This window comes from Bufo gargarizans, chromosome 6 (genome assembly GCF_014858855.1).
Source record: "Bufo gargarizans isolate SCDJY-AF-19 chromosome 6, ASM1485885v1, whole genome shotgun sequence".
NCBI lineage: Eukaryota > Metazoa > Chordata > Amphibia > Anura > Bufonidae > Bufo > Bufo gargarizans.
In genome coordinates, this window is record NC_058085.1 from 344,661,577 (window position 1) to 344,686,250 (window position 24,674).

Genomic DNA, 24,674 nt, shown 5'->3' on the forward strand with positions numbered 1-24,674 from the left:
AGGGAGAGTGTGGGGCCTAGAGACTTATTATGTGGAGCAGTAGCAAGCCACCACCGCTGGTCAGCCCTGAGGACCCTGTGAGGGGAGAGGCACATGTTTAGGGTCCCTACATTATTAACAACCCCTTCCATATCCATGAGAGTGATGTGATCTTCTCAGCACAATGGTGTCCGCGCTGACATGATGCTGTGTGTGTTGTGTGGTAATCAGAGCCTTAACCCATCATCATCCATGGTGGAAATGTCCATTGTTGAGTCTCGGGTCCTGCAGAACTCGAGTACTGATACCGCTGTGTGTCCGAATAAGATGTGGTTTCTGTCAACAGTTAAAGGGGTTGTCTCATGTCATACTTTGGGGTCATATCTCTAGGATCTTTTAATATATATAAAAAAAAACTGCAATGTGGTCGGGGTCATTGTTTATGTGGGGTTGGGGGGGATCATTGGCCGACATTTGCTAATGTGTATTTGGGAGTAAATTGCGCCACAATTGGGTGCCAAGGAGGCATTGCTTAATAGGAAAGGGGCATACTTTTCATGAAAGGAGATGTGGCTTAATATGCGACATTTAGCGGCAAGTAGAATCACAGTTCTGGCATAAAATGTTATCCCACCAGCTGGTAGAGGGGCCGATGGTGGATTTTTGCCCCTGGAATTTTGGTGGCAAAATTCCAGTGGCAGCCTCTTGTGTTCAATGGGAAACAGCGCTGCAGTTCATGGTCTGGCAGTTAAAAGCCAGGACCACACCAAGAAGGGGCCCGTCCCTTAATGGAATGGTGTGCGGACAGCTGCTGCTTGTCCGCTTGCGGCTTTGCTCCATTCAGTGGCGCTAAGACGCGAAGGGGTCAGCGGCATCTAAAGTGAACAAACATGGCAGAAACCACTGCGGTACATTTAGCGGATTTTGCCAGCATCAAAATCCACCATGTGAGCGACAGAATAGAGTCAGAGAAAGTGTCCATCCCTCTACCAGATTTCTCATCCAGCCTGAGCCCCTGTGATAAAACTGGTGCCGGGATAGACAGCCGGTCTAAGCTTCCGCCATCGATGGGATTAGTAAATCTGCCCCAATGTGTCTGGCGCTTTTACACACAACAGTCTTATTGGCTTTCCTAATAATGTTCCAAAGCGTTCTACAAATATCTCAAATCATTACGGTATGAGACACCTAGTGCCTCGTACCTCAGTGACATCACAGATTCCCAATAAAATGATGTACAGGTTTTTATTGCAGTTTACACACTTCTCTGCTCGTGAGACCTATTGACGCTAACTCTTACAAATCTGTGTTTATATTACTGCTAAAGATCAAGAATTTTAAGAAAAATCTCTTGTTTTTTTAATACCGTCCTCTACAATTATAGCTTTACTGTGATATTATTGCTTAGCTTGTTTTTGGCCTTGTGACATAACTTGGACTCATTAGGCTTGCCGTTGCTTTTGCTATTTATATACTGTATGGATATTATTTTATAGTCAGCTAATGTCTGTAAAGTGCTGCGGAATATAGTAGCGTTATATAAGCGCATAAAATAAATCAATACATTTTGGTTTAGGTAGCGATTCCTGACGAAATCAAGACAAAATATTCAATTCTGTTCCCTCCATATGGCACCTAGATTTGTTTTGTTGTGTTTTCTACTTCTATTTTAATCTTTGAATAGGTTTCTGTGTTTTGCTGTTTGTTGCTGTTACATGGTTTCTCCTCTGAGCGGTCTCTGACATACCAGAGCTTTTTCTCTGCTTCTCGTTTAGCATAACAGAGCACTTTATTGAGCTTTGCTGCTTGGGAAAAACCAAGCCCTCATATGTAAATGAGGGAAGGTTCTGTCCAATGAAACTCAAGGACTCATCAAGAGTCCCTGGTCAGATGACGCTAGTTACTAATTAATTCTGGAATCAGGTGGGAGAGGTAGTGCTCGTGTGTGGATTGGCTGCTTGAGAGAAGAACAAAAAAAAGCAAGGGCTTGAGTTTCAGCGAGAAGGAACAGAAGGGAGTGTCTGCAGGTATGCTGAAAGCTCATGAGATACAACTTTTTCTGACCGGAGAGTAGACCATTCAATGGAGACTTCTTTTCCACACTGTGGGTTGATGTCCACACAATGGTCTTGTCCTAGTTGTTTGCCAGCACGAGGCTGGTGAACAAGAAGACATTTATAAGGATGTGTGCCTTGCAGCATGAACAATACCGCACGTCGAGAACCCAGTCTACAGTTCCTGGGAGAGACCTACATGTACCAAGCTGGGAGTATGAAGACTGCCAGAATATAGGGAAACGTAAGCTCGTCGAGGAGGAAAGGTTATATCGGGAGCAGAGATATGCTGAAGAACATAGAACTTTGCCTATGAGGAAAGAACAAAACTATTATGAAAGCCGAGGCATTGACAAGGTGCTCAAGGACTACAGAGTGCCTGATGACTACTACAGGAGATCCCACGAGGAGTATTATGATGGTAAGACAAACATGGACAAATATTATGACACTTTGGAGAACATTAGAACTAGTCCTGTTAAATATAGACATGATGGTGGCCGATATGAAGACAGCCGACCCCGCCATGATGGCTACAATGACTATAGATATTCATATCAAGACCCCAGGGAATTAGATGTTCAATATATGAGGAAGTACGACACTTATTGTTCAGATAACCTCGTAGATGATGATCGTTCTTATTGGGATTGCCACCAGAGAAAAACGGACAGATGCTATGAAACGGAAAAGAGACATCAGTCTTCCGAAAAGAAGTACTACAACCAAGATGTCCGAGATTATAGGACTGACCCTTATAAGGAACGGAAAAGGTTGGATTATGACCAAAAGGATTATAGAAGGTCCCCTAGAGGTGAGGATGTAGGTTCTTCTAGGTATCCTGAAGTTTCAAGTAGTAGATGTAGACCCTCCGAGAGGGACTCTGTGGATTACAAAAGGGATAAAACAGAACCTGGACCAACAGGCAATTCCAAGAAGACCACCTCACGACGTTATGACTTCTTACCTTTGGATTGTGATTCTATTGATGTCGTGGACGATCAAGTATTAGTAGACCAGTATGTCGAAGAGCAAAATTATGCCAGAAGTCGGTCTTTGGATTTTGAGGCTGAGCCTACTACCTCATGTAAACGAATGGCTTATGATTTTGAGTACAATCCCCCGGAAGAAATTGACTATCTGAACAGCGATGATCTACATGAAGACTACATCGACAGAAATGCAATGGACGATCGATATAGGGATTACTATGGGTTTAAAAATACTGAAAAACAGCCAAAACTCAAGAGAGACCAGTTTGGAAGTTCTTGGGAAGATCCGAAGATGATTGATTTAGCTAATGGTCCTCATTACAGACCAGAGAGGAGTGATGGTTATCATGAATTTGATGACCCTGAAAATCGGACATCAGATGTGGATTATAACAACCAAGGAGATGACAATTCAACTGGGAGCTCTCAAAGTAACGATCAGCCAACTCACAGGAAGGCCGAATTGGCGTCTAGTACAGATATTATGAAACGAAATAGCATTTACAGAAGGACGGCTCCTAGCACTCTACGGCATTCAGAATTTGTGCAAAACAGAAGGAAAAAACAAGGTATTTTTTATTATTTGTTTTTGACATGGGAAATGTTCGAACTTTTCGGGCCCTGACAGAGCCCAGTGCATGAAGCCTATGTGACATTGCATGAAGCCTGGCTCCTTTAGTAATTTTATTACTCCCCTTTCCAAAACAGAGTCATAAACCAGTCCTGTGCATTAACCCTATCATTGTATGTTCGTTCTCATGAAGGCTATCACTTTTTTTTGCAAAGTTTCCATATACCATTTATAGTGTAATCTTTAACAAGACCACCCCTGATCCAGACTAGATATGGACTTTCATCTTCCTGGTCCAATAGACATTGGCCTCTTCTTTAAGAGGATCTCCCCTCTACCGTACTGCATGTGTAGCCTTCCTGGACAGAACACGGGTGATATTTGCCTGTTTCATTTGTGGTTAACCATTAGAAGCAAACACTTGTTGTGTTGGCAGTTACTTTTCTGTGTCATGTTGTGCACTAAGCTAGTGGCATGTAGAATTTCAGGTTTACTTAGTTTAGTGTGGTAGGTGTGGGTAGATACTGTTAATGTTGCTGTGTGGTTAGCAGGATGATCCACCACTTGCAGATATGTTTAGTAACTTGTGTGCATATTGTAGGCCTTGGAGACATTTCTGGGTCTCCTCAAAGGATTAAGAGTCCCTTGTAAATATTAGTCCTCGAGCTGTCATCTTCTGTCATGCCGTTCTAATTTGTTTGTAGAAGTTGGTTTACTCACAAAACACACAAGGGGTCATTTATTTAAAATGATATGCTACTTTTTGGTGTATTTGAGGCGCAGATTTTGTCACAAAGATGTTTCATGGCAAAATCGGGGACTTTTTCTCAGTGTACGCCACTTACTCCTTATTTCGCCAGTTCCGAGAAAGGGGGAGGGGAATTGGGAGGCCAGGAAGCCCATCTGATTCATCATTTTCTACCACTGTTTTTGGTGTAGAAAATGACTTAAATCTAAGCCAGCAAAGGAACTAGTGTAGATTTAAGCAAGTTGCACGGACGACGCTTCAGCGCCTAAGTTATATAGAGGCCCTATTGTCCGATAGGTGCGGCTTCTCTGGGACCCGTACCTCTGCCGAGAACGGAGCGGGGAGAGTGGAGGCTGGAGGACCCCATACAAGTGAATGGGAGCGCATCGCGCTTGCGCGTCCACCGCTCCCGTTCATTTCTATGGGGCCAACGGAAATAGCCGAGCCAGGGCTCGGCTATTTCTGGCAGCCCCATAGAAATGAATGGAGGGCGGCTGCGCATGCGCAGTGAGCCCTCAACCACTTTTCCCGCTCCGTTCTTGGTGTAGGTGCACATCCTAGCGATATGCCCCCATTGTCTGGAATGGTAATACCCTTTTAAGGTCCATTAACATGGTCTGATGAGGAACAAATGCGCTTCTTCGGCCTGTCGTCGGCTCGCCTAAGCACCCCACCAATCAGATGACAATCGAGCGATGCTTGGATTGTTTATGCAGCCACAAAAATAATAGTTCGGTGGCAGCACATCTCCGAACTGTATAGGGGATGAATGATCGTACTAACGATCATTCGTTCCCCATGTAGTTTGCATCAGGCTGTGTAAAGGCCCTTTTAAACAAACGCCGATCAACTTGTTATAACGTCAACCAGCGCGTTCATTATGGTCCTTAATTGAATCCATTTGTGGGAAAGCTGGGGGACAACCATAAGGCGCTGATTACAACTCTCGTTGGGGTTTCTACTCTGCAGTTCATCATCAGATTAGGGTTCCTTGGACCCATCAGAGGAAATGTTTCTGGGGTTCCTCTCCTCATCTATACAGGACATGTTTAGACTCACTTTTTATTGCATCCTTATCCTTGTTGCTGACGTTGCACACACGGGACATATCGTCCATAAGGTCTAGTAGGTTTATTGTGACTCATCCCATAAGAAATAGACCCTAGTGGCAATCTCACCGCCAAATACGGTGGTCTTCTGCAGGACATTAGGGGTCCATTGTTAAAGTTAAATAACTTCTATTGTGAGATAGCAGGATAAGCAATATACAAGTCTACAAATCCCAGTATGGCGCAAGGTAGCAGGATATACTGAGATCTGTACAGCTTGAGGTATTGGATAGAAGCATATTAAAGTGTCCCTCCTTTACTCCAAGTACAAATATAGCCTTGCTTTTCACACAGAATCATTGTGTAGATGTAAGCAAATCTTTCTCTCCCCCTCCACCAAAATTAATCATCATCCCTCGAATTCACCTCCTCCTCCCCCTCGCCTGACATACTTTCACGGACTCCTCCTCTCCGTCTCCAACTTTCTTTGTAATGGCAGCTTGGAGATGTCAGGTTGCATCATGCAGTGTTTGCCGAAGGGCCGGCCCTAGGGGCTGATCATCAGATTGTAGAACAGACAATCACGGTCCTCAGTGAACGCGGTGGGAAAAATGGAGAAGAAGAAGAAGATTACGTTGTCACTTCTTACATGTGGATCCTGTAGTAAAGTTAATGAACCTCATGATGGGACGGAAATATCACTTAATTAAGAGTCACTGAAATGAAGTGCATAGGAGGAGAAACTGGGGGAGTGGGTCAAGCATTTGACCGTTGCACCCCACTTACAGGGTCTGATCTATAATGTGTAGGCCAAGTAATGGTTACGCTGTTACCTATAGTAATTAAAGGGGTTTTCCTGAACTTCAAACATGGATTGCCTGTCATCAAGATCAGATCGGGGGGTGTCCAGCTCCTAGCACCCATGCCGATCAACAGTTCGAAGGGGCCACAGCTCTCGGCTAGCGTTGTGACCTCTTTTTGTTTTTGGGACTGTGACATCGCGTTAATTGGTCACATGGTTTTTCTAAAGTTCACTCGAATGAGACTGAGCTGCAGTGTTAGGCATAGCCATTAGACAATGGACAGCGCTGTGTGTGGTATATGCAATGAAGAGACTTTGGCCTCTCCAAATCTACTTGGGGGGGGAGGTGTAAGGCAATCAATATTTAAAAACCCATTTAAGCAGATAGAATATGAGCTATGGCCCCTTTAATAAGCTGATTGTCCCACTGATCAAATTATTAATGGCCTATCCTAAGTTTTGGAAAACTCCTATAAAGTGGTCTTCCAGACTCTAGATATTGATGATCTATCCCTGGGTAATGTCATCAATATCCTATTTGTTGGGGTCTGACATCTGGCACCCCCACCAATCAGCTCCTCTACGCTGCCAGCACTGGAAGTAACACAGGGGAAGCAGACAGCGCCACCCATTGTGTAGTGGCCGCGCAGGGTTACTGCACCTCAGCTCCCATTCACTTGCTTGGTGTTGGACCCACCACCGATCAGATATCACTGACTTATCCTAACGATAGGTCATCATTATGTATGTAGGGTCCGGGCAACTCCATTTAATGGGACATTAAACCCTGAAAAACAAGAAAAAAAAGCACCAAGTATATGAGTAATAATACGTCACAGCAAGTAATGAGCTAAGGGAAGTTTGTCTTTACCTCTTTCTGCTTGGAAATCTTCAAACTGCTACAGAAAGTAGTTTGAAGATATTTCCTGCAGCCAGACAAGAGTCTCATTCCTCCTGCCTCTCCATCTTGGGCTGGAGACAGGCTGGTATCAGTCTATGTCCACTAACATGACCCCAGTCAAACAGGACCTTCAGGAGCACTGGAAACTGCACAATTTAGCACTAGACAGGGGTACCAGATGGATAGAGACTTCAGAAAGTACTACCCAGCTTTCCAAGGTGCCTGAATGTCAGGTTTGCCTGTATAGGCAGAAAGGATTTCTCACTGTGTATCTCGGCAAATCTGAAATCCATTAGTGTGGGAAAACTGGACTACAAGTCTTGTGGAGCTGTGCACACTGCCCAGATAATGTTACCCTTAGGGCTCATGCACACGACCGTATGTATTTTGCGGTCCGCAAAACATGGATCCGCAAAAAAAAGGATGACACATGCGTGACCTCCGTGTTGCAGCCATTTTTGTGTGGACCCATTGTAACAATGCCTGTTTTTGTCTGCAAAAAGGACGAGAATAGGACATGTTCCGGACACAGAATGCACACTGAGTAATTTCCGTATTTTTCAAGCCACATTGAAATTAACGGTTCTGTATACGGACCTGTAAAAAAACGGAGCGGAAACCAAAGAAAAATACATTTGTGTTTATGAGCTCTTACATTGTGAAAGTAAACCAGCTTTCCCGGGACCTTTAAAAGCAAATCTGCCGAGCTGTGGCACTATTTAGGAGTAAGAAGGTGGATTTGTCTTGGTACATTTAGTATTCTGCATTCTCTATTACCGTTATGCATATTGGTAAACCCAACTGCCTAGCTATAGCAATATTTAGAGATTGGGGGTGGGTAGGGGAATTGTATTTGTAGATTCAGTATTCTGCATTCTCTATTACAGCTCCACATTGTTGTAACCCAACTTTCCCAGGACTCTGAAAAGCAAATTTGCCTTGCTATAGCATTATTTAGAAGGTGTGGGGGGGGGGGGGGGGGGGCTTGTCTTGGTAGATTTAGTAGCCTGCATTCTCTTTTACTGCTCTGCATGGTTGGACCCAACTTTCCCAGGACCCTGAAAGGCAAATCTGCCTAGCTATGGCACTATTTAGGAACGAGGAGGAGATTTATTTAGGTAAACTTAGCATTTAGCAGTTTCCATTACAGGTCCATATAATGTGTTACCCAGCTTTCCTAGGACCCTGAATGACAAGTCTGTCTAGCTGTGCTACAGCATGGAGGATTTGTCCCGGCATAGAATTCCGTCACAGGGGCTCTATACCGGAAAAGAACTGATCAGGCATATTCCCATGCATTCTGAATGGAGAGTAATCCGTTCAGGATGTCTTCAGTTCAGTCATTTTAACTGATCAGGCAAAAAAAAAACCTGAAGACTTGCCTGAATACCGGATCCGGCATTTTTCCCCATCGGAATGTATTAGTGCTGGATCCGGCATTCAAAATACTGGAATGCTGGATCTGCCTGCAGACCGGTAAAAATGTGAAAAAAAGATACAAGATGGATCCGTCTGTCCGCATGACAAGCGGAGAGACTGATTCGTTCTTGCAATGCATTTGTGACACTGATCCGCATCCGGATGCGTCTCACAAATGATTTCAGTCACATGCAGATCGGCGGATCCGGCGGGCAGTTCCGACAACTGAACTGCTAGCCGGATCAAACTGCCGCAAGTGTGAAAGTAGCCTTACTCAGCTTTTCCAGGCTCCCGGCTAGCAAATCTAGCTAGGTATTCTACAGTATTTGGCATGTACAGGTTGACTGACCTGGGATTCTGCAGTCTGGGAAAGCTGGGTAACAACCTCTGCGGGGCATTGATGGGGGATACATTGATTTTATAAAATACACACAATTCCACACTGATATATTGTGTGAATCTATGAAATGGTAGCAGGGCAATATAATCTGTTGTCACCAATGCAGCTCTGCAGTCTGGTCACCCAGCTTTTCTGGGACCCTGAAGGGCAAGTTGGTCTAGCTATATAAAGGAATTCATCACTGCCTAACTTGGCAGATTTGGAATTTAGTAGTCTGGGAAAGCTGGGTAAAAACCACTGCAGAGATTCAATGACAGCCACACTTGTTTCATACAGTACAGACCAAAAGTTTGGACACACCTTCTCATTCAAAGAGTTTTCTTTATTTTCATGACTATGAAAATTGTAGATTCACACTGAAGGCATCAAAACTATGAATTAACACATGTGGAATTATATACATAACAAAAAAGTGTGAAACAACTGAAAATATGTCATATTCTAGGTTCTTCAAAGTAGCCACCTTTTGCTTTGATTACTGCTTTGCACACTCTTGGCATTCTCTTGATGAGCTTCAAGAGGTAGTCACCTGAAATGGTTTTCACTTCACAGGTGTGCCCTGTCAGGTTTATTAAGTGGGATTTCTTGCGTTATAAATGGGGTTGGGACCATCAGTTGCGTTGTGCAGAAGTCAGGTGGATACACAGCTGATAGTCCTACTGAATAGACTGTTAGAATTTGTATTATGGCAAGAAAAAAGCAGCTAAGTAAAGAAAAACGAGTGGCCATCATTACTTTAAGAAATGAAGGCTAGTCAGTCAGCCGAAAAATTGGGAAAACTTTGAAAGTAAGGGCTATTTGACCATGAAGGAGAGTGATGGGGTGCTGCGCCAGATGACCTGGCCTCCACAGTCACCGGACCTGAACCCAATCGAGATGGTTTGGGGTGAGCTGGACCGCAGAGTGAAGGCAAAAGGGCCGACAAGTGCTAAGCATCTCTGGGAACTCCTTCAAGACTGTTGGAAGACCATTTCAGGTGACTACCTCTTGAAGCTCATCAAGAGAATGCCAAGAGTGTGCAAAGCAGTAATCGAAGCAAAAGGTGGCTACTTTGAAGAACCTAGAATATGACACATTTTTTGTTGTTTCACACTTGTTTGTTATGTATATAATTCCACATGTGTTAATTCATAGTTTTGATGCCTTCATAGTCATGAAAATAAAGAAAACTCTTTGAATGAGAAGGTGTGTCCAAACTTTTTGTCTGTACTGTACATTCTGTGTACATGCACTGGCTCATGTTCATTAGCATCAGGACGGGGAGAGGGACGGGGAAGTAGACATGGCTGCAGCCTGAGAGAGCAGTGCTTTTCTAGTTTGTTTTTCATGGTCTGCAGTTGGGATTTCTGAAGAAACAACAATTAACAAAGGCACATAAGGAGATTATGTTAACGTTTGGTTGATTGGTTAGTTCATTTTTCTTTGAATTCTGGGTTAACTGGCCCTACAGCCCTTTCTACTAGATTCTAGGCAGGAAGTTTTCCAGCCTTTATATTCAGTAGATTGTTGCTCTATTACTGTACTGACTTCATCTGGGCAGGTTTCTCCTCACCCTTGACCGGCCTGCAACGTCTAAATGTTAGTCATTGAGAAAAAATGACTAATACAAGAATGTAACACTGAAATGTAATACTTTATTTAAAGCTGTTATTATGGAGTTATATCTTCAGTCTGTACTTATGTTATGTGACGACTGAACAATACTCATTGTCCCTGTAGCCGTAGGGAATATTTCAGCAGCATGAAGGCTGCTGTTTATGATTTACAGCTTGTAAAAGCAGCAATTTAATATAAAATAATTACATAAAAATACATTTATAATCATTATCAAAGGAACACTTAAGACAAAACTGATGCACTGTTAATCTGAGGGGGTGTAGCAGGATGCATCCCCATACTAGGTGTAATACAGTAAGAAGGTTTTGCATCGCGGGTGATGCTAGGAAGGCCCGTTCCCGTCGCCGCCTGCTATTGGCTGACTACCAAACCCCATCCCATCCTCCAGTCGCCAGATGTTTTGACCTGCGCAACGGGGAGATGCAATGGCGCCCGTGCGGGCATGAGAAGCGGTGGCCAGAGAGCAAGGTAAGCACAAGCTGTGTGAGGGGCCCGGGCATTCGAGGGGGCATTATAGTAGTTGGATATCCCCTTTAAGGTATTGTAAATTATGCGTTTCCATATAAGAGGGGTATTCCCGTGAAACATATCCTATATTTTTCAAAGCAGCACCTGTAGTAGTATTATTATTATTATTATTTATTATGAAAGCCCCATTCAATCCATAGCGCTGTACATATGAGAAGGGGTGCACATACATAATACAGACAATTGCACTAAGCATAAACCACACAAGTTAGAAACTGTTACAGAAGGAGAGAGGGCCCTGCCCGTGAGGGCTTACAATCTACATGGTATGGGAGAAGGACACAGTAGGTGCGGGTGAAGCTGGTCATGGCGGTATAGAGGCAGCAGGGTCACTGGTTGTAGGCTTGTCTGAAGAGGTGGGTTTTCAGTTTCTTCTGAAGGATTCCACTGTAGGTGAGAGTCTGATATGTTGGGGGTAGCGAGTGCCAGAGTATGGGGGATGCACGGGAGAAATCTTGGAGGTGATTGTGGTAAGAGGTGATAAGAGGAGAGAAGGAGGTCTTGTGAGGATCGGAGAGTGCGTGTGGGTGTGTATCGGGAAAGTAGCTCAGAGATGTATCTGAATATTTTTGAGTATTTCTGAATATTTAATAAAAAAAATGTTAATTATTCAGTAACATTTTTTTGTATAGCAAAACCTGCTGTTTGTTCTTTTCCTTACTGCTCTGTCCACCTCGCTTAGGTGGTCGCACATGCTCAGTTATATCCTTCAACTTCCACCAGCCAGATCTACTGTTAGAACCTGTGACTGTTACAAGGAGAGAGCTGCAGCAAAAAAAGACATGCCCCTGAGAGCTGTGATAGGGAGAGAGCTGGAAAAATTGTAGCAGAGCAATGAATGGGGAGATCTCTGGATCCATGTGAGGTGCAGGGCTGGGTCTGGCTTTTAGAAAGAGATTGTCATGTACTGTATGGTGTCTAATTTTTAATCATGGGATAATCCCCTTAAATTAGTGAATGTTGAGTAACTTACACTTTGATTTGTTATAAGGGTAACAATAATATGATTTTTGGGCAGCAGGGGGCTTCAGCTGGTTTAAGCATTAGCCTATTTTATCACTTAATATATGCCGTTACATGTCAATATATGGCATTTCTGAAATGTAATAAAAAACAGATACTCTTTTAAAGAGAACTTGTCAGCAGGATCAACTCTATTAACCCAGGGATACTGCCTGGTAGGGTTTATCCTGCTGATTAAAAATTATGCCTCATTTCATTCTTTATACAAATGAGGGCTTTAGTGCACTGTGGCCTAGCCATTCAGTGCACCTCACCATCCCAGTGCTGTACTCGCCCCTCGGTGCACTGAAGCCCTGTTGGATAAACACCGCAACCGATTTTCACAAGACAGGACTCATTTTAATCAGCAGGATCAACCCAACCAGGTTGTATGCCTGGTTTAATAAGGTTGATCCTGCCGGCAGGTGCCCTTAAATGGCACTTTCCCTCACTATAATGGACGGTTGACTCAGCAGTATTTTGGGGGAGACATCTACACAAATAATTTTGCTTACCATGATCATGTATACGTCGCCTTCCTTTGCCTAATGTGGATGGGCAGCTTTACTGGTTTCCACCCATTCACATTGCGCATGACATGTAGCGGAGTTATAAATAAGCCAGCCTTCTATGTACAGGACTTGTTGCCCTCCGGGCAGTCTGCGGTGACATACAGGGCTGTTCTTCTCATGTACACGGATTTATAAATTCCTGTTTTGGGAGCGTAACCTGTCATTGTCACATACTTTCTGCCCTCTAGCAAGTCTCTCCGGCTTGGCATGAGGGAAGCTACTGGTGAGACCAGTTCAGATCTGTAACTTTCCTCGAGTTTAGTGTAAGGCCAGTTTAAGACGAGCGTGTTGACTATGTGAAACGCTTTCCATGTGGGAGTGTGAATTCCTGTAGTCAACTCCTCTCCTTTGACCAGACCACAGGGCATTACAATGATTTATAATGCTCTGTGTCTCTAGTACAAGTGTAATCACTTGTACTGACGGCGTTAGGTCATGACAGTTGAGGTTAGGCAGAAACACACAGTATTATAAACCATTACAATGGTGTGTGGAGTTCATTATGGGAAATCACACTTACACACATAGTGAACACACTCTTCTGAAACTGTTCACATGTTGTGGCCACAGTTTAGGAAAACCAGTTGCAGTGTGTGAACCCAGCCTAAAACCATCCCTCCCGCGGCTTCCACTTTTTACAGTTGCTGGTGCTCTACTGGCCAGTTCTTTATCCATTGACCCTTGTGATGCAATGTTACACCTCAAGATGGGAAACTCCTGAAAGGTTTATGACTATCTTAGCGTACCTTATCTGACGTGCGAAGACATCGTCAGGATATGACCAGGTTTATGGTATGAATCGCACTTGGACATCTGGTCCTTGTATTATCTTTATAATGGGAGGGTCATCAGCTTTGTTTATTCTATACATTCTTGATAGATTTCTGCACTTGTCTAATTTGTATTGGTTCTTTTCAATGCAGAAGATCTGACAACCACTGTCATTAAGGCCTGTTGCTGTTGGGGCCTATCTCTTGGTATCTCTGGATGTTCCTATTGCTCCTGTAAGGGTCTGACTGGCTCCTAAAGTCTACAGTAATTTTTCTGAGTGAACCGGGTGGCCCAGATGATTAGGAGAGTGATGGTGTCAAAAGGAACCTGAAATGGACCCCATTTTTTGTCTTGGCTATGGTGTCCCCTGGCCTCTACATACACCAGTGTTGAAAGTTTTTAAGGTCGCCATAGATTTCCTACCGGACCAAAGATGGACTTTTGACACTTCCATCAGAAAGGATCCTGGGCAACCCCTTTACATTCAGAATCTTGGCCTTCTGTCAGCATAGAGAGAGGAAATTCCTGTACAGATAGCTGCTGCTGTGAGGGAAAGATGTTATCTGAAGCGTAGTCCTCATGATGATGGTAGGTATAGAATAAGGATAACACAGAAGAGCATTTCACTTAGTGTAAAGTGTGATTCTCTAGTTGAGTCACTACAGGGGCCTTCTCTCTGGCAGCAGTGATGGTCTGACCGAGAGAGTTAACACCGTCTGCTGTGCTAAGAGTCCAAACGAGAGGAAGTTAAAGGCAAGACAGGAAGTAGAATACAGGGAGCAACTTCCAAAAATTCTATCCAGAAAGCCATCCACTTGTTTCTTGTAAAAAAATAAATAAAAATTACATAGAATATTCGATAGAAAATTGAGAAAGTGTCTCTGCGGGAGTTTTTCTTGTAATTTTGAATTTATAATGTGCAGTAAGTGTATTGGACGGCCCCGTACAGAGAGATGAGGCCTCCTGAGATCAGCTAATAACTCTCCATTGTAAGTCCCTGGGCTCGTCTTTGCTTCGCATTACTCCTAACAATAGGCGCTCTCAGTTCTCAGGTAATACTATCAGTTTATTTAGGGAAAGTGTACAAAAGGTGCGCTAGTTACTCCTCTGACAGAGCTCATATCCCAGGAGCCACAAGTAACTCTTCAGCTGGGAGGAAATTTAATAGCATGGGCCTTGGGAATCTCTGGAACATAGAATACATGGTGCAGTATGGTGACCAAGACTAGAAAGAGAAACTCTATCTCTCTCCTGACTCCCCCAAACACATGCGTGCTTCCCGATTATTCCCTTCCCTGAGTCGGGGGCTCCCCATACACCTTAGACTGCTGTTATCGGCGGGGCCGGCCAACAGTGCTCTACTGTATGGGGTCTTTAGCCTCTTGTTTTTAGCCTTTTTAGGCCTCATGCACATGACCTTATAGACGATCCATGCGCTTTCTGTATGTCTGTTCCACAAAAAGATAGAACATGTGTCATACTTGGCCACAAATGTGGCCTACGGACCCATTGGAGTCAATGGGTCTGCAGAAAATGCATATGCATCACGAACATTATCTGTATCATACAGACCGCAAAATACTTACAGTTGTGTGCATGAAGTCCAAAAATGATAGTCAAGAAGCTAAAGACCCATACAGATTAGAGAATTGTTGGCCGCCCCGCTGATAACTGCAGTCTGATGTGTATGGGGAGCCCGCGACTCGGGAAGGATCAGGCAAGCATGCATGTGTTTCAGGGATTCTGGAGAGGTAGGTGTTGAGGGATGCAACCAGCCCGATCTGCCTGAGGGGGCTCATAAGGTCCCTCTTCCTCACATGAGCAGACCAGCTCTATAAATGAAGCATGATGAGTGGGGGGTCTCATCAAGGATTTGTGGCCTTGGAGCTACACGTTCCACATCTGTATGTGTCAACTGGAAGAGTGCTTGGCTGACAACTATTGAAGCTGTATGGGCACCTATAGAGCCAGATCCAACCCTAAAACATGAAGGGGAGTTTGTCAGGTATGTGTTTTTGAAATATATGGTTACTAACTATCTAAAGGAATTGTCCGACTTGGACATCTTGTATTTCTGTCTGATCCCTACTAAATCGGCATGTTTGGTCACCATGTACTTCTACGGCACGCTTGTATAATGGTTTCAAAGGTGAATATTTGCTAAAGCCGCAGAATGGCATTCAGCCGTTGAAAGGTCATTGTGGCCTAGTGAATGCCCCGGAGCGTATTTTCCAACCATTCCTGCCAGCTTGAAAGGGCAGTAAATATTCCACAGGTGAGGAAAGCAGCTGCTGACACAACTATTTATTGTGTGTTTATGGAGATGATGGGTGCAGTAGTCCCCTGGGCGGGGTAGGTGTCCTCCTGGTTAAATAACCCTTCTTTAAAGTGGTTGCAGACCTGGACACCATAAGGAAACAAAGCAGGGAGCCAGAGGATTTTGTTGGTCTCTGCTCTTACATGGGTTGGGAAGGGCAGTCAAGCGTTGGACGCTGCTATCCCAAGATAGATTTATGGAGGCATGGGACCAACGCCCAGAGCGGCCCCTCACTTTTTATTATGGTACCCTTTCTCTGTGTATGCCCTTGTATCCTGTTTGTCTTCATCTTTTACTACTACCACCACCAATTGCTCCTTACTAGCTAGCCCTTCATCAGCCTTATCTAAAGTGCTTCTTGGTTATGGAGAGATTGTTCATTTAAAGCGGTTGTCTTAGCGTGGCGACCTGTTTTTATTTTTATTTTTATAATTGAACCTCTCTAAGATCAGCCTTCTGCAGGTCAGACTTCAGAAACCATGGCCGATCATCCTTGGGGTAAGCTGTGGCCGGCCATATCTTTTCCCTGCAGCAGCCACTAGAGGGGAAATGGGGCATTACAAGCTGGCCTTTAAAATGAATGGCCAACCAAGTAATAAACGGATGGGTTGGGTCCTCCAGATATATTGGATTTTAACCTGTTCAGGCTGTTGTTTTCCTGGGCAATAAGCAATGCCAAAGGTGTGGTGACTGTTGCTAATCTCTCATCCACCCACTGAAATGACCTGCACACTCGGCTGAGTTCAATGGGCAGGTTTATGAGGCAGTCAGAGAAGATCGTTCTCACTTAATTAGCAATGGCTGTGATTTGCTGTATGCTTTAGCTACTGGTGTATATGTAAAGCATGTGGTTTTTCTCGCTTCGGATTTCCATGTTTACTCAAGATACTTTCAGATATTGTTACCACGGGCTTTGATTTGCATACCATTGTTCTCTGGCCTAAAGTCGCTGCTGCACCGAGCACTTTTTTTTTTTTTTACCTTTTAGGCCCCTTTCACACAAGCGAGTTTTCTGCGCGGGGCGCAATGCGTGACGTGAACACATAGCACCCGTACTGAATCCTGACCCATTCATGTCAATGGGGCTCTGTACATGTGTTGTTTTTCACGCATCACTTCTGCGTTGCGTGAAAATCGCAGCATGTTCTGTATTCTGCATTGCATCCGCAAGTAAGTGCAGGTGCAATGCTTTTTTGACTCTTGGTTGCTAAGAGATGTTGTTTGTAAACCTTCAGTTTTTTTATCACACGTGTGAAAAACGCATCAAAGCGCATTGCACCCGCGCGTACAAAACTGAACGCAATCCCTGACAAAACTACCTGAACTTGCTTGCAAAATGGTGCGAGTTTCACTGAACGCATCCGGACCTAATCCGTCACACTCTTGTGAAAGGGGCCTTAGGTTACCTGCACACGTTGTGAATTCCGTGCGTTTTCCATGCAGATTCTTGTGTGCAAAAAAACGCTGAGTAATGCCTCATTCACGCGTCAGTGCCTTACGGACAGCACACGTACCGATTTTGTTTTAATGTGTGTATTTGCATATCCGTGTTTAGGCACGGAAGCATGCCCTAATTTGTCCATTATAGACTATGGGTCAGTGAAAAACACGGATGCCATATTTTACGGACCATTTGGAGAAGATGCTAGGAAAATAAATTTTTAGCTGTACAGTGTTCGTGAAACATGGATTACAAACGGAACAAACACGGATCCTTCACGGATACATCACTGACTATCTTTTCACGGATTTCATCACGGACACAGACGTGGGAATGAGGCATTATACAGCACCAGCAAAGTGACTGAGATTAGAGAAATCTCATGTATACTTTGCATTTTTCTTCCATGCAGAAATTGACCTGCTGTGGGAATTTTGAAATCTGCAGCATGTTAATTGTTGCATTTTTTGGTGTGGATTTCCCCCTCTTCAATGGACTTAGACTTGCAGCAAACTCGCACTAATTCTGCAATATGTTGTGTAACGCATGCAAATTTGGTGTGAAAATGCACCAAAATCAACACAGAAAATAGTGCGGAATTTCTGCAAATCTGTCCACACGCGTGTACAGGTAGCCTAACCCTGGGTTCACACCTGAGCGTTTCTCAAACGCGCGTTTTACGCGCGTTTTTGTCGCGCGTTTTTGTCGCACGTTCTTATGCGCGTTTTTTGTAATAGTAAACGCGCGTTTGACGCGCGTTTGTGTCATTGACTGCAGTGTCCTATGGCCACAAACGCGCGTCAAAACGCCCCAAAGAAGCTCAAGTACTTGTTTGAGCGTCGGGCGTTTTACAGCGCGTTCGTACGCGCTGTAAAACGCCCAGGTGTGAACCATTCCCATAGGGAAGCATTGGATTTCATGTCTTGAGCGTTTTACAGCGCGTTTGAACGCGCTGTAAAACGCTCAGGTGTGAACCCAGGGTAAAGCACAGTTGAACCAATGCTTGTATATTATAGCAATGCGTGGTTGACAATTCCCTAAAATACTGCTGCTATTAAATTTTATTCTTCATGTGTAAAGGTGATCCGGTACTAGAATAGGGAGTGTTCCCTACAGCCCATCAACTGAAGCAGCTTTATAACCAAAGGGAAAATGCAGAGTGTCCTGTGTGCAGGGGAATAGCGGGTTACCGTATGTGCACACCGGCAGAGTACAAAGATCAGACTGAGCCCTCCTTTAGGGTTTGGGGTTTTGACTTACCAACATTTAAATTGCCAAAATATGGACATTTAAACCCCACTACTGGGAATGTCCCCAAAGCAGACATTTTTGGCCAGGGTTTTTTTTAATTGTCTTACCAAAATTGGGACTATTGGTGACTATGCTGAGGGTAGAAGGGCCTGACATTTTTTTTCACCCTTTTCTATGACCCATGGGGCAATACCTCAACCCTATGCAGTTATTCTGGACAGGGGTTCCTGCACGGGTTCTCATCACTCGGTAGAAAAGTAAATCCAGCCAACCAGGGCTGGAATCAGTCTTTATTACGGACCCATAGAAGCTGTGTAAGTGAGGCTCCAGGGTCCTAATACAAAATCTGTAGCAAGACCCCCACCAACCATGTGTAATATATAACTGGTTTCTTTCTATGCAACAGTGGGCAGGCACCAGGGCCGGGTGTGACTGCTACCTCTAGGCCACCCTATAGCTATACCCCTGCCCCATCCCATAGACCGTCATTTATCAGCAGAACGAAGGGACAGCTACCACAGGCTCTTTATAAAACTGGTGTCTTCTTATGTGGTAGAATTGCATTTGAACTCTTAGGCACCAGGGCCCGGATGTGACTGCTACCTCTGCACCCCTGTGGCTACATCCCGTGGCTTTCTCAATGATAAAGGGCCATCGCTACCTTAGGGTCTAGTCACACAACCGTATGTATTTTGTGGTCTACAAAAAATACAGATGACGCCTATTCTTGTCTGTAAAACGGACAAGAATAGGACATGTTCTATGTTTTTTGCGGAGATGCAGAATGGACATACGGATGCGGACAGCACACATTGTGCTGTCCGCATTTTTTGCGGGAACCATTTGCGGGTCTGCATCAATTCCACAAAAAATGTGGATTAAATACGGAACAAAAATATGGTTGTGTGAATGGGCTGTACTTCAAATAATCTCTCTGCACAGGGCTCTTCCGCCTATGTATGCGTATCCCGGAGGAGGCAGCCGCAGCCAGCCCCTGAGGAGGCAGCCGCAGCCAGCCCCTGAGGAGGCCCACTTTAATCACCTCATCACCCCATACTCTTATAAGTTGAGGCCTGCTCATAGTGTGACCTCCGTCTTGTAGCACCCGTACAGTGCTGATATATTCGATTCTATATGAATTTATACTTTAGCCCAGCGGTCTGCAGCTCTCCAACTGTGGATAACTACAACCTCAAGCATGCCCTTATTGGAAATTATCATAGTTTTTTTTTTTATTATCATTGCTTAAATTGTCCCAGCGGAGAATGTAATCAGGGCCCCCGAAAATAAGCTTTAACCCCATCATACATTTAATTGCACCTGGATTAACAGTTTCCGTAATATGATTGTCTCTGCTTCTCTCGACCCCTGAAAGGGAGAGTTTCTGTGTACTGAAGCTGTGCATGGACGTCGGCTTCTGCCTGGTGAGAGGCAATACTACAGGCACGTTAGCAAACAATAAGAAGTGGGTTTGTTGAGAGGAAATGTCTGACTTTCCTCAGGAATCTCCTCGCTGAGCGGACCCATGACTGATCTGCATTGTCTGTGACTTATAATCCTCCCTAGTAAATAACACCCATTGTCCTCCGTCACACAAGCTGCGCGGTCATCACAAAGACGGGTGAATTACATTCCAGAAAGTGCTTCTTTTCATAGTAAAGGGACATTTTTAAAACTACAAAAAAAATCCTGAGGTCCCGACGCCTTCAGACAACTTTATTGGTCTTTATTTGGCGTTCTGCACTTTTTAGCATATATATGATTTACTACATATTTTTACCAGCACTTTCCCTAAAATAAATGTCTGATTAATATAAAACCATCATAATAGAAGCCTATGGGAAAGCGTAACGGATCTGTCTGGTTTCCGTTATGCTGGACGGAAAACAAAGTCCTGTAGACAGGACTCTGTTTTCCATCCAGTATAAGGGCTCATGCACCCGAACGTATTTTCTTTCCGTGTCCGTTCAGTTATTTATAAATTTTTTTGGCGGACCGTATGCGGAACCATTCATTTCAATAGGTCCGCAAAAAAAACGGAAGTTACTCCGCGCTCATTCCTTTTCCGCATGTCCATATTTCCGTTCCGCAAACAAAATAGAACATGTCCTAGTATTGTCCGCATTACACACAAGGATAGGACTGTTCTATTAAGGGCGAGCTGTTCCGTTCCGCAAGATACGGAATGCACACGGACGTCATCCGTATTTTTTGCGGATCCTTTTTTTGCAGACCGCAAAATACATACGGTCGTGTGCATGAGCCTTAAGGGAAACCAGACGGATCCGTTATGCTTTCCCATAGGCTTCTATTATGACGGATCAAAACAGAATGGGCCAGATTTATCATTAGCTCAAGCCAGAATAATGGAGTGAAAAAGTCGCAAATTTTTGCGCAATCGCTTAAACTGCGCAAAAATTTGCGACTTTTTTCTGCTCTGCACTATGCTCGCTAGTTTTCTGAAAGTGGGCGTGTTTTCTTATGTAAATGAATCTCTAGACAGATTTACTATTGAGACTATTTAAAAAGTCGCAAAAAAGTCGCAATTTCACTCCAGTGAGGACCATGCTTATCTTATGAGACTTTTTAATAGAACATGCGACTTTTTCATAAAAACGTGCGACTTTTTCATAAAAACGTGCGACTTTTGTAAAGCTGCTTACTGACGGATAAACTGCTACCGTCAAACCACATTTATTACAGTCTTAAAGGGGCGATCATAAATCTGACTTGGCTAAAACTGACTTTAGCCATATGTGAAAGTGGAGTGAGCTGTCAGAGTCATGATAAATCTGGCCCAATGTCTCTTAAAGGCTTACGTTTTGATTTCCGTCTTATGGATTCCTTTATTTTCCGTTATAACGGTGATGTGAACAAGCCCTAACAGACTATGGACACTGGGGTCATTTATTAAGACTGTCTGTCATTTTTTGGCCTTTTCTTTTAGGCCTCATGCACACGACCGTTGTTGTGTCCGTTGTTCCGTTTTCCGTGATTTTCTGTGGACCCATTGACTTTCAATGGGTCTGTGGAAAACTCGGCTAATGCACTGTTTGTCATCCGCGTCCGTGAAAAAAATAAGACCTGTCCTATTTTTTTCACGGACAACGGTTCGCGGACCCATTCAAGTCAATGGGTCAGTGAAAAAAGACGGATGCACACAAGATTGTCATCCGCGTCCGTTTTTTTTCCTATCGTTTGCATGGTGATCCTCCAAAAATAAAGGAAGACACACGGAAACAAAAACTGACACGGATCACGGAACAACGGAACCCCTTTTGAGGCCTTACTCCAGTGTTGCTGCTGGAGGATGCGTCTGATTTATGACAGGTCGTGTGCCTCGCCATAAATTAGGCGTATCTTTGGTAGTCCTTGTGCCTGCGGGAAACTTCAGTAACTTTTACACCTTTTTTTTTCTGGTGTCAAATTAGTAGAATTTCCCGACCTCTGCACCATTACCTCCACACTTGTCGTATGAGCTTTTTAAAACTCACTAAAAAGGATTATGCAACAATTTTACACAAAATAGAGGCGTAGAACTGTTAGTAGATGACCCCCACTATAGTCACAGATCCTGAATACAGCCATGAGACCCTGAGTTCCGTATGTACCAGCTCAAATCATCTTTGCCACCCAGACACCATGCTGTTGGGTCAACTTGATTAACAAAATATATATATACAAGACATAGAGGATGTTGGGGTTTATACTACTTGCCCAGTGAATTAAAATATACAGTCCCCATTTATGATGTACCTTATCTAATGCTACACGGGAAGCAAAATCAAAGTCACATACGTGTATTAGAGACTGCACGGATATAAGCAGAGGGTCTCGTGTACCTCCCACAGGCAGAAGCCTAAACCCCTGTCTCCAGGCTTTGCCTTTTTCCTCCCTCCTCTATTGTTTCTGTTGCAGAGATCCCCGGCTATTCAGATGATAATGCATTGAGATGAGGGGTTTAGCTGTGTCCGAAGGGGACACCGGGCCCTGGGCAGTGAGAGGACTGACCCGCAGAGGTAAGTGGGGTGGCAGAGTATCCCGTTATAAGTGCATTACAGCTCACTAGGTATCGTAATAACCTGTAATTATTCCCCGGCCTCAGCAACTAAACCCCAGCACGTGTACAATCATTGACAGGATGGAAAAGTAATGGGAAAAGTGTCCATTGAGTTCTATGTAGAGCAGTAGCAGAATCCATTATGCAGTAGTATGTTCTCCTGGGCGGGGGGCTTCAGCAGCAGGTTGTTCAGGCTGGGAAATGTTGGGGGATGGGGGACGAAATGAATTTCAGAGCTTTGCACAAGTTCAAGACTCTATCCCTGGGAGACAATGGATGGGAATTGTGTCACCCCCTCCTCCATGCTATAAGCCCCCTGTCCCCCACCCCCTCCTCCATGCTATAAGCCCCCTGTCCCCCTCCTCCATGCTATAAGCCCCCTGTCCCCCTCCTCCATGCTATAAGCCCCCTGTCCCCCACCCCTCCTCCAGCTCCAGCCGAGCTCCTCTAAGAACTTGTATGCCCCCAGTTTCAGACTTCGGCCCTTGTGAATATAATTAGTGCTGTACTGGTTCTGGTCTAAGTGGATGTTTTGTTTACATTTATTTGTTACAATGTAACGCTTTGTGTTCTAAGACACTTTTTTTTCTTTTTACATTGATGGCGCTTTATTATTGAGACTTTTTGGCCCAGAATTGCATATTGTAAGTTTTTATGCTGCCTAAGGTTTTGTTGCAAAAAAATCTCTGCAGCTGTTATTTACGTTTTTAAAGGGGTTAAAGGAAATCCATACACGCGCTGCAGGAACCATTCCATTCAGATGCATGGAGCACATTTTCAGTCACGCCACCGCTCATGCATCCATGCTTTCCACAGATCGCGGTGGCACGAGGGTGGAAGCATGCCCTATTTTGCCCGTGACTACAGAGCCCTCATGCACTTTATGGTCTATGGGTCTGTGAAAACCACGGACACAGCATGGATGTCATCTGTGCTTGGTCCATGGTTTTCACGGACTATTGGTAGGAGATGCCCTGGAAGCCCATTTTCAGCCTAGCAGTGTCCGTGGAATATAGATGACACACTGAGGGCAAAAACAGAGACGCGGATCCCTCACAGACGTCTTCACGGATGGACCATTGACAGTCTTCTCATGGATGTCGTCACGGACGTGTGAAAGGGCCTAAAAGATTTGCTGCATACCCCAGGCCTGTGATGGCTAACCTCCGGCACTCCAGCTGTGGTAAAACTACAACTCCCACTTGCTTGGCATAGAAATGAATGGAGAATGCTGGGAGTCGTAGTTTCACCACAGCCGGAGGTTAGTCATCACTGCCCTAGGGTATGTTCACATGGTTGTATCACAATGCAGAAAATTTAGGTTCAGAAGCCGCATCAAAATTCCATGTGTTTTCTACTGGTTTTGGCCTCATGCACACGACCCTTGTGTGTTTTGCGGTCCGCAAATTTCGGATCCGCAAAACACGGATGGTGTCCGTGTGCGTTCCACAATTTGCGGGACGGCACGGACAGCCATTAATACAACTGCCAATTCTTGTCCGCAAAACGGACAAGAATAGGGCAGGATATTTTTTCTTTTTTTTTGGGGGGCGAAGCAACGGATGCGGAAAGCACACTGAGTGCTGTCTGCATCTTTTCCGGCTCCATTGAAGTGAATGGGTCCGCTTACAAGCCGCAAATACTGCGGCTCGGATATGCACCAAAACAATGGTCATGTGCATGAGGCCTTTTTATGGGGTTTTCTATTTGAAGCAGGTTTTGTTGCCAATTTTGATGTGGTTTTTAACCCCCCCCCAATTGATTTCAATCAGAACTGCCACGTAGAATCTGCACCACAAATTCTAATGAATTGACAACTAGATGTTACTAGTTGGGGACATGTCCCTACATTGTATGACACTGTCCAATCAGTACTGACATGCCGAAATTGCCAACAGACTGAAATGCCGGCAGTATCAGACTATGTAGGGACACGACAAGGTGGAATGGTGAGGCCCAATCATCCATGTATGCATACATTTCTAGGAGGAATGATAGAGGAACAGCTCAATGCAGAGTTATAAGAATAGATGCTCCAGAAGTCTTATTTAATGGGGAACATAATCTTTCCTAGACGTGTCAGGAGAGAGGACGGACCCCTTTAATGCCATCTTTCCCTATGTTGGTACGCCCATAAGGCGACCCCACTAACATCGGTCGGGCAGGACCGCTGTGTAATCCCTCACATTGTGCTCTCCTG

The 24,674-nt window shown here is 44.4% G+C and overlaps 1 protein-coding gene across 3 annotated transcripts in view; it reads left to right on the forward strand.

Annotated features, from left to right (window-relative positions):
* Positions 1 to 24,674, forward strand: part of LOC122941162 (dynamin-binding protein-like) — a 65,219-nt gene that overhangs the window by 17,398 nt on the left and 23,147 nt on the right. The window contains exon 1 of one of the 3 annotated variants that reach the window (XM_044298197.1): positions 2,000 to 3,594. The exons of the other annotated variants lie outside the window; for them this stretch is intronic. Within the exon in view, the coding sequence (XP_044154132.1) occupies positions 2,163 to 3,594 (1,432 nt within the window). The 5' untranslated portion in view covers positions 2,000 to 2,162. Of the gene's footprint in view, positions 1 to 1,999; positions 3,595 to 24,674 lie in introns of those variants that run through there. 3 annotated transcript variants of the gene reach the window in all.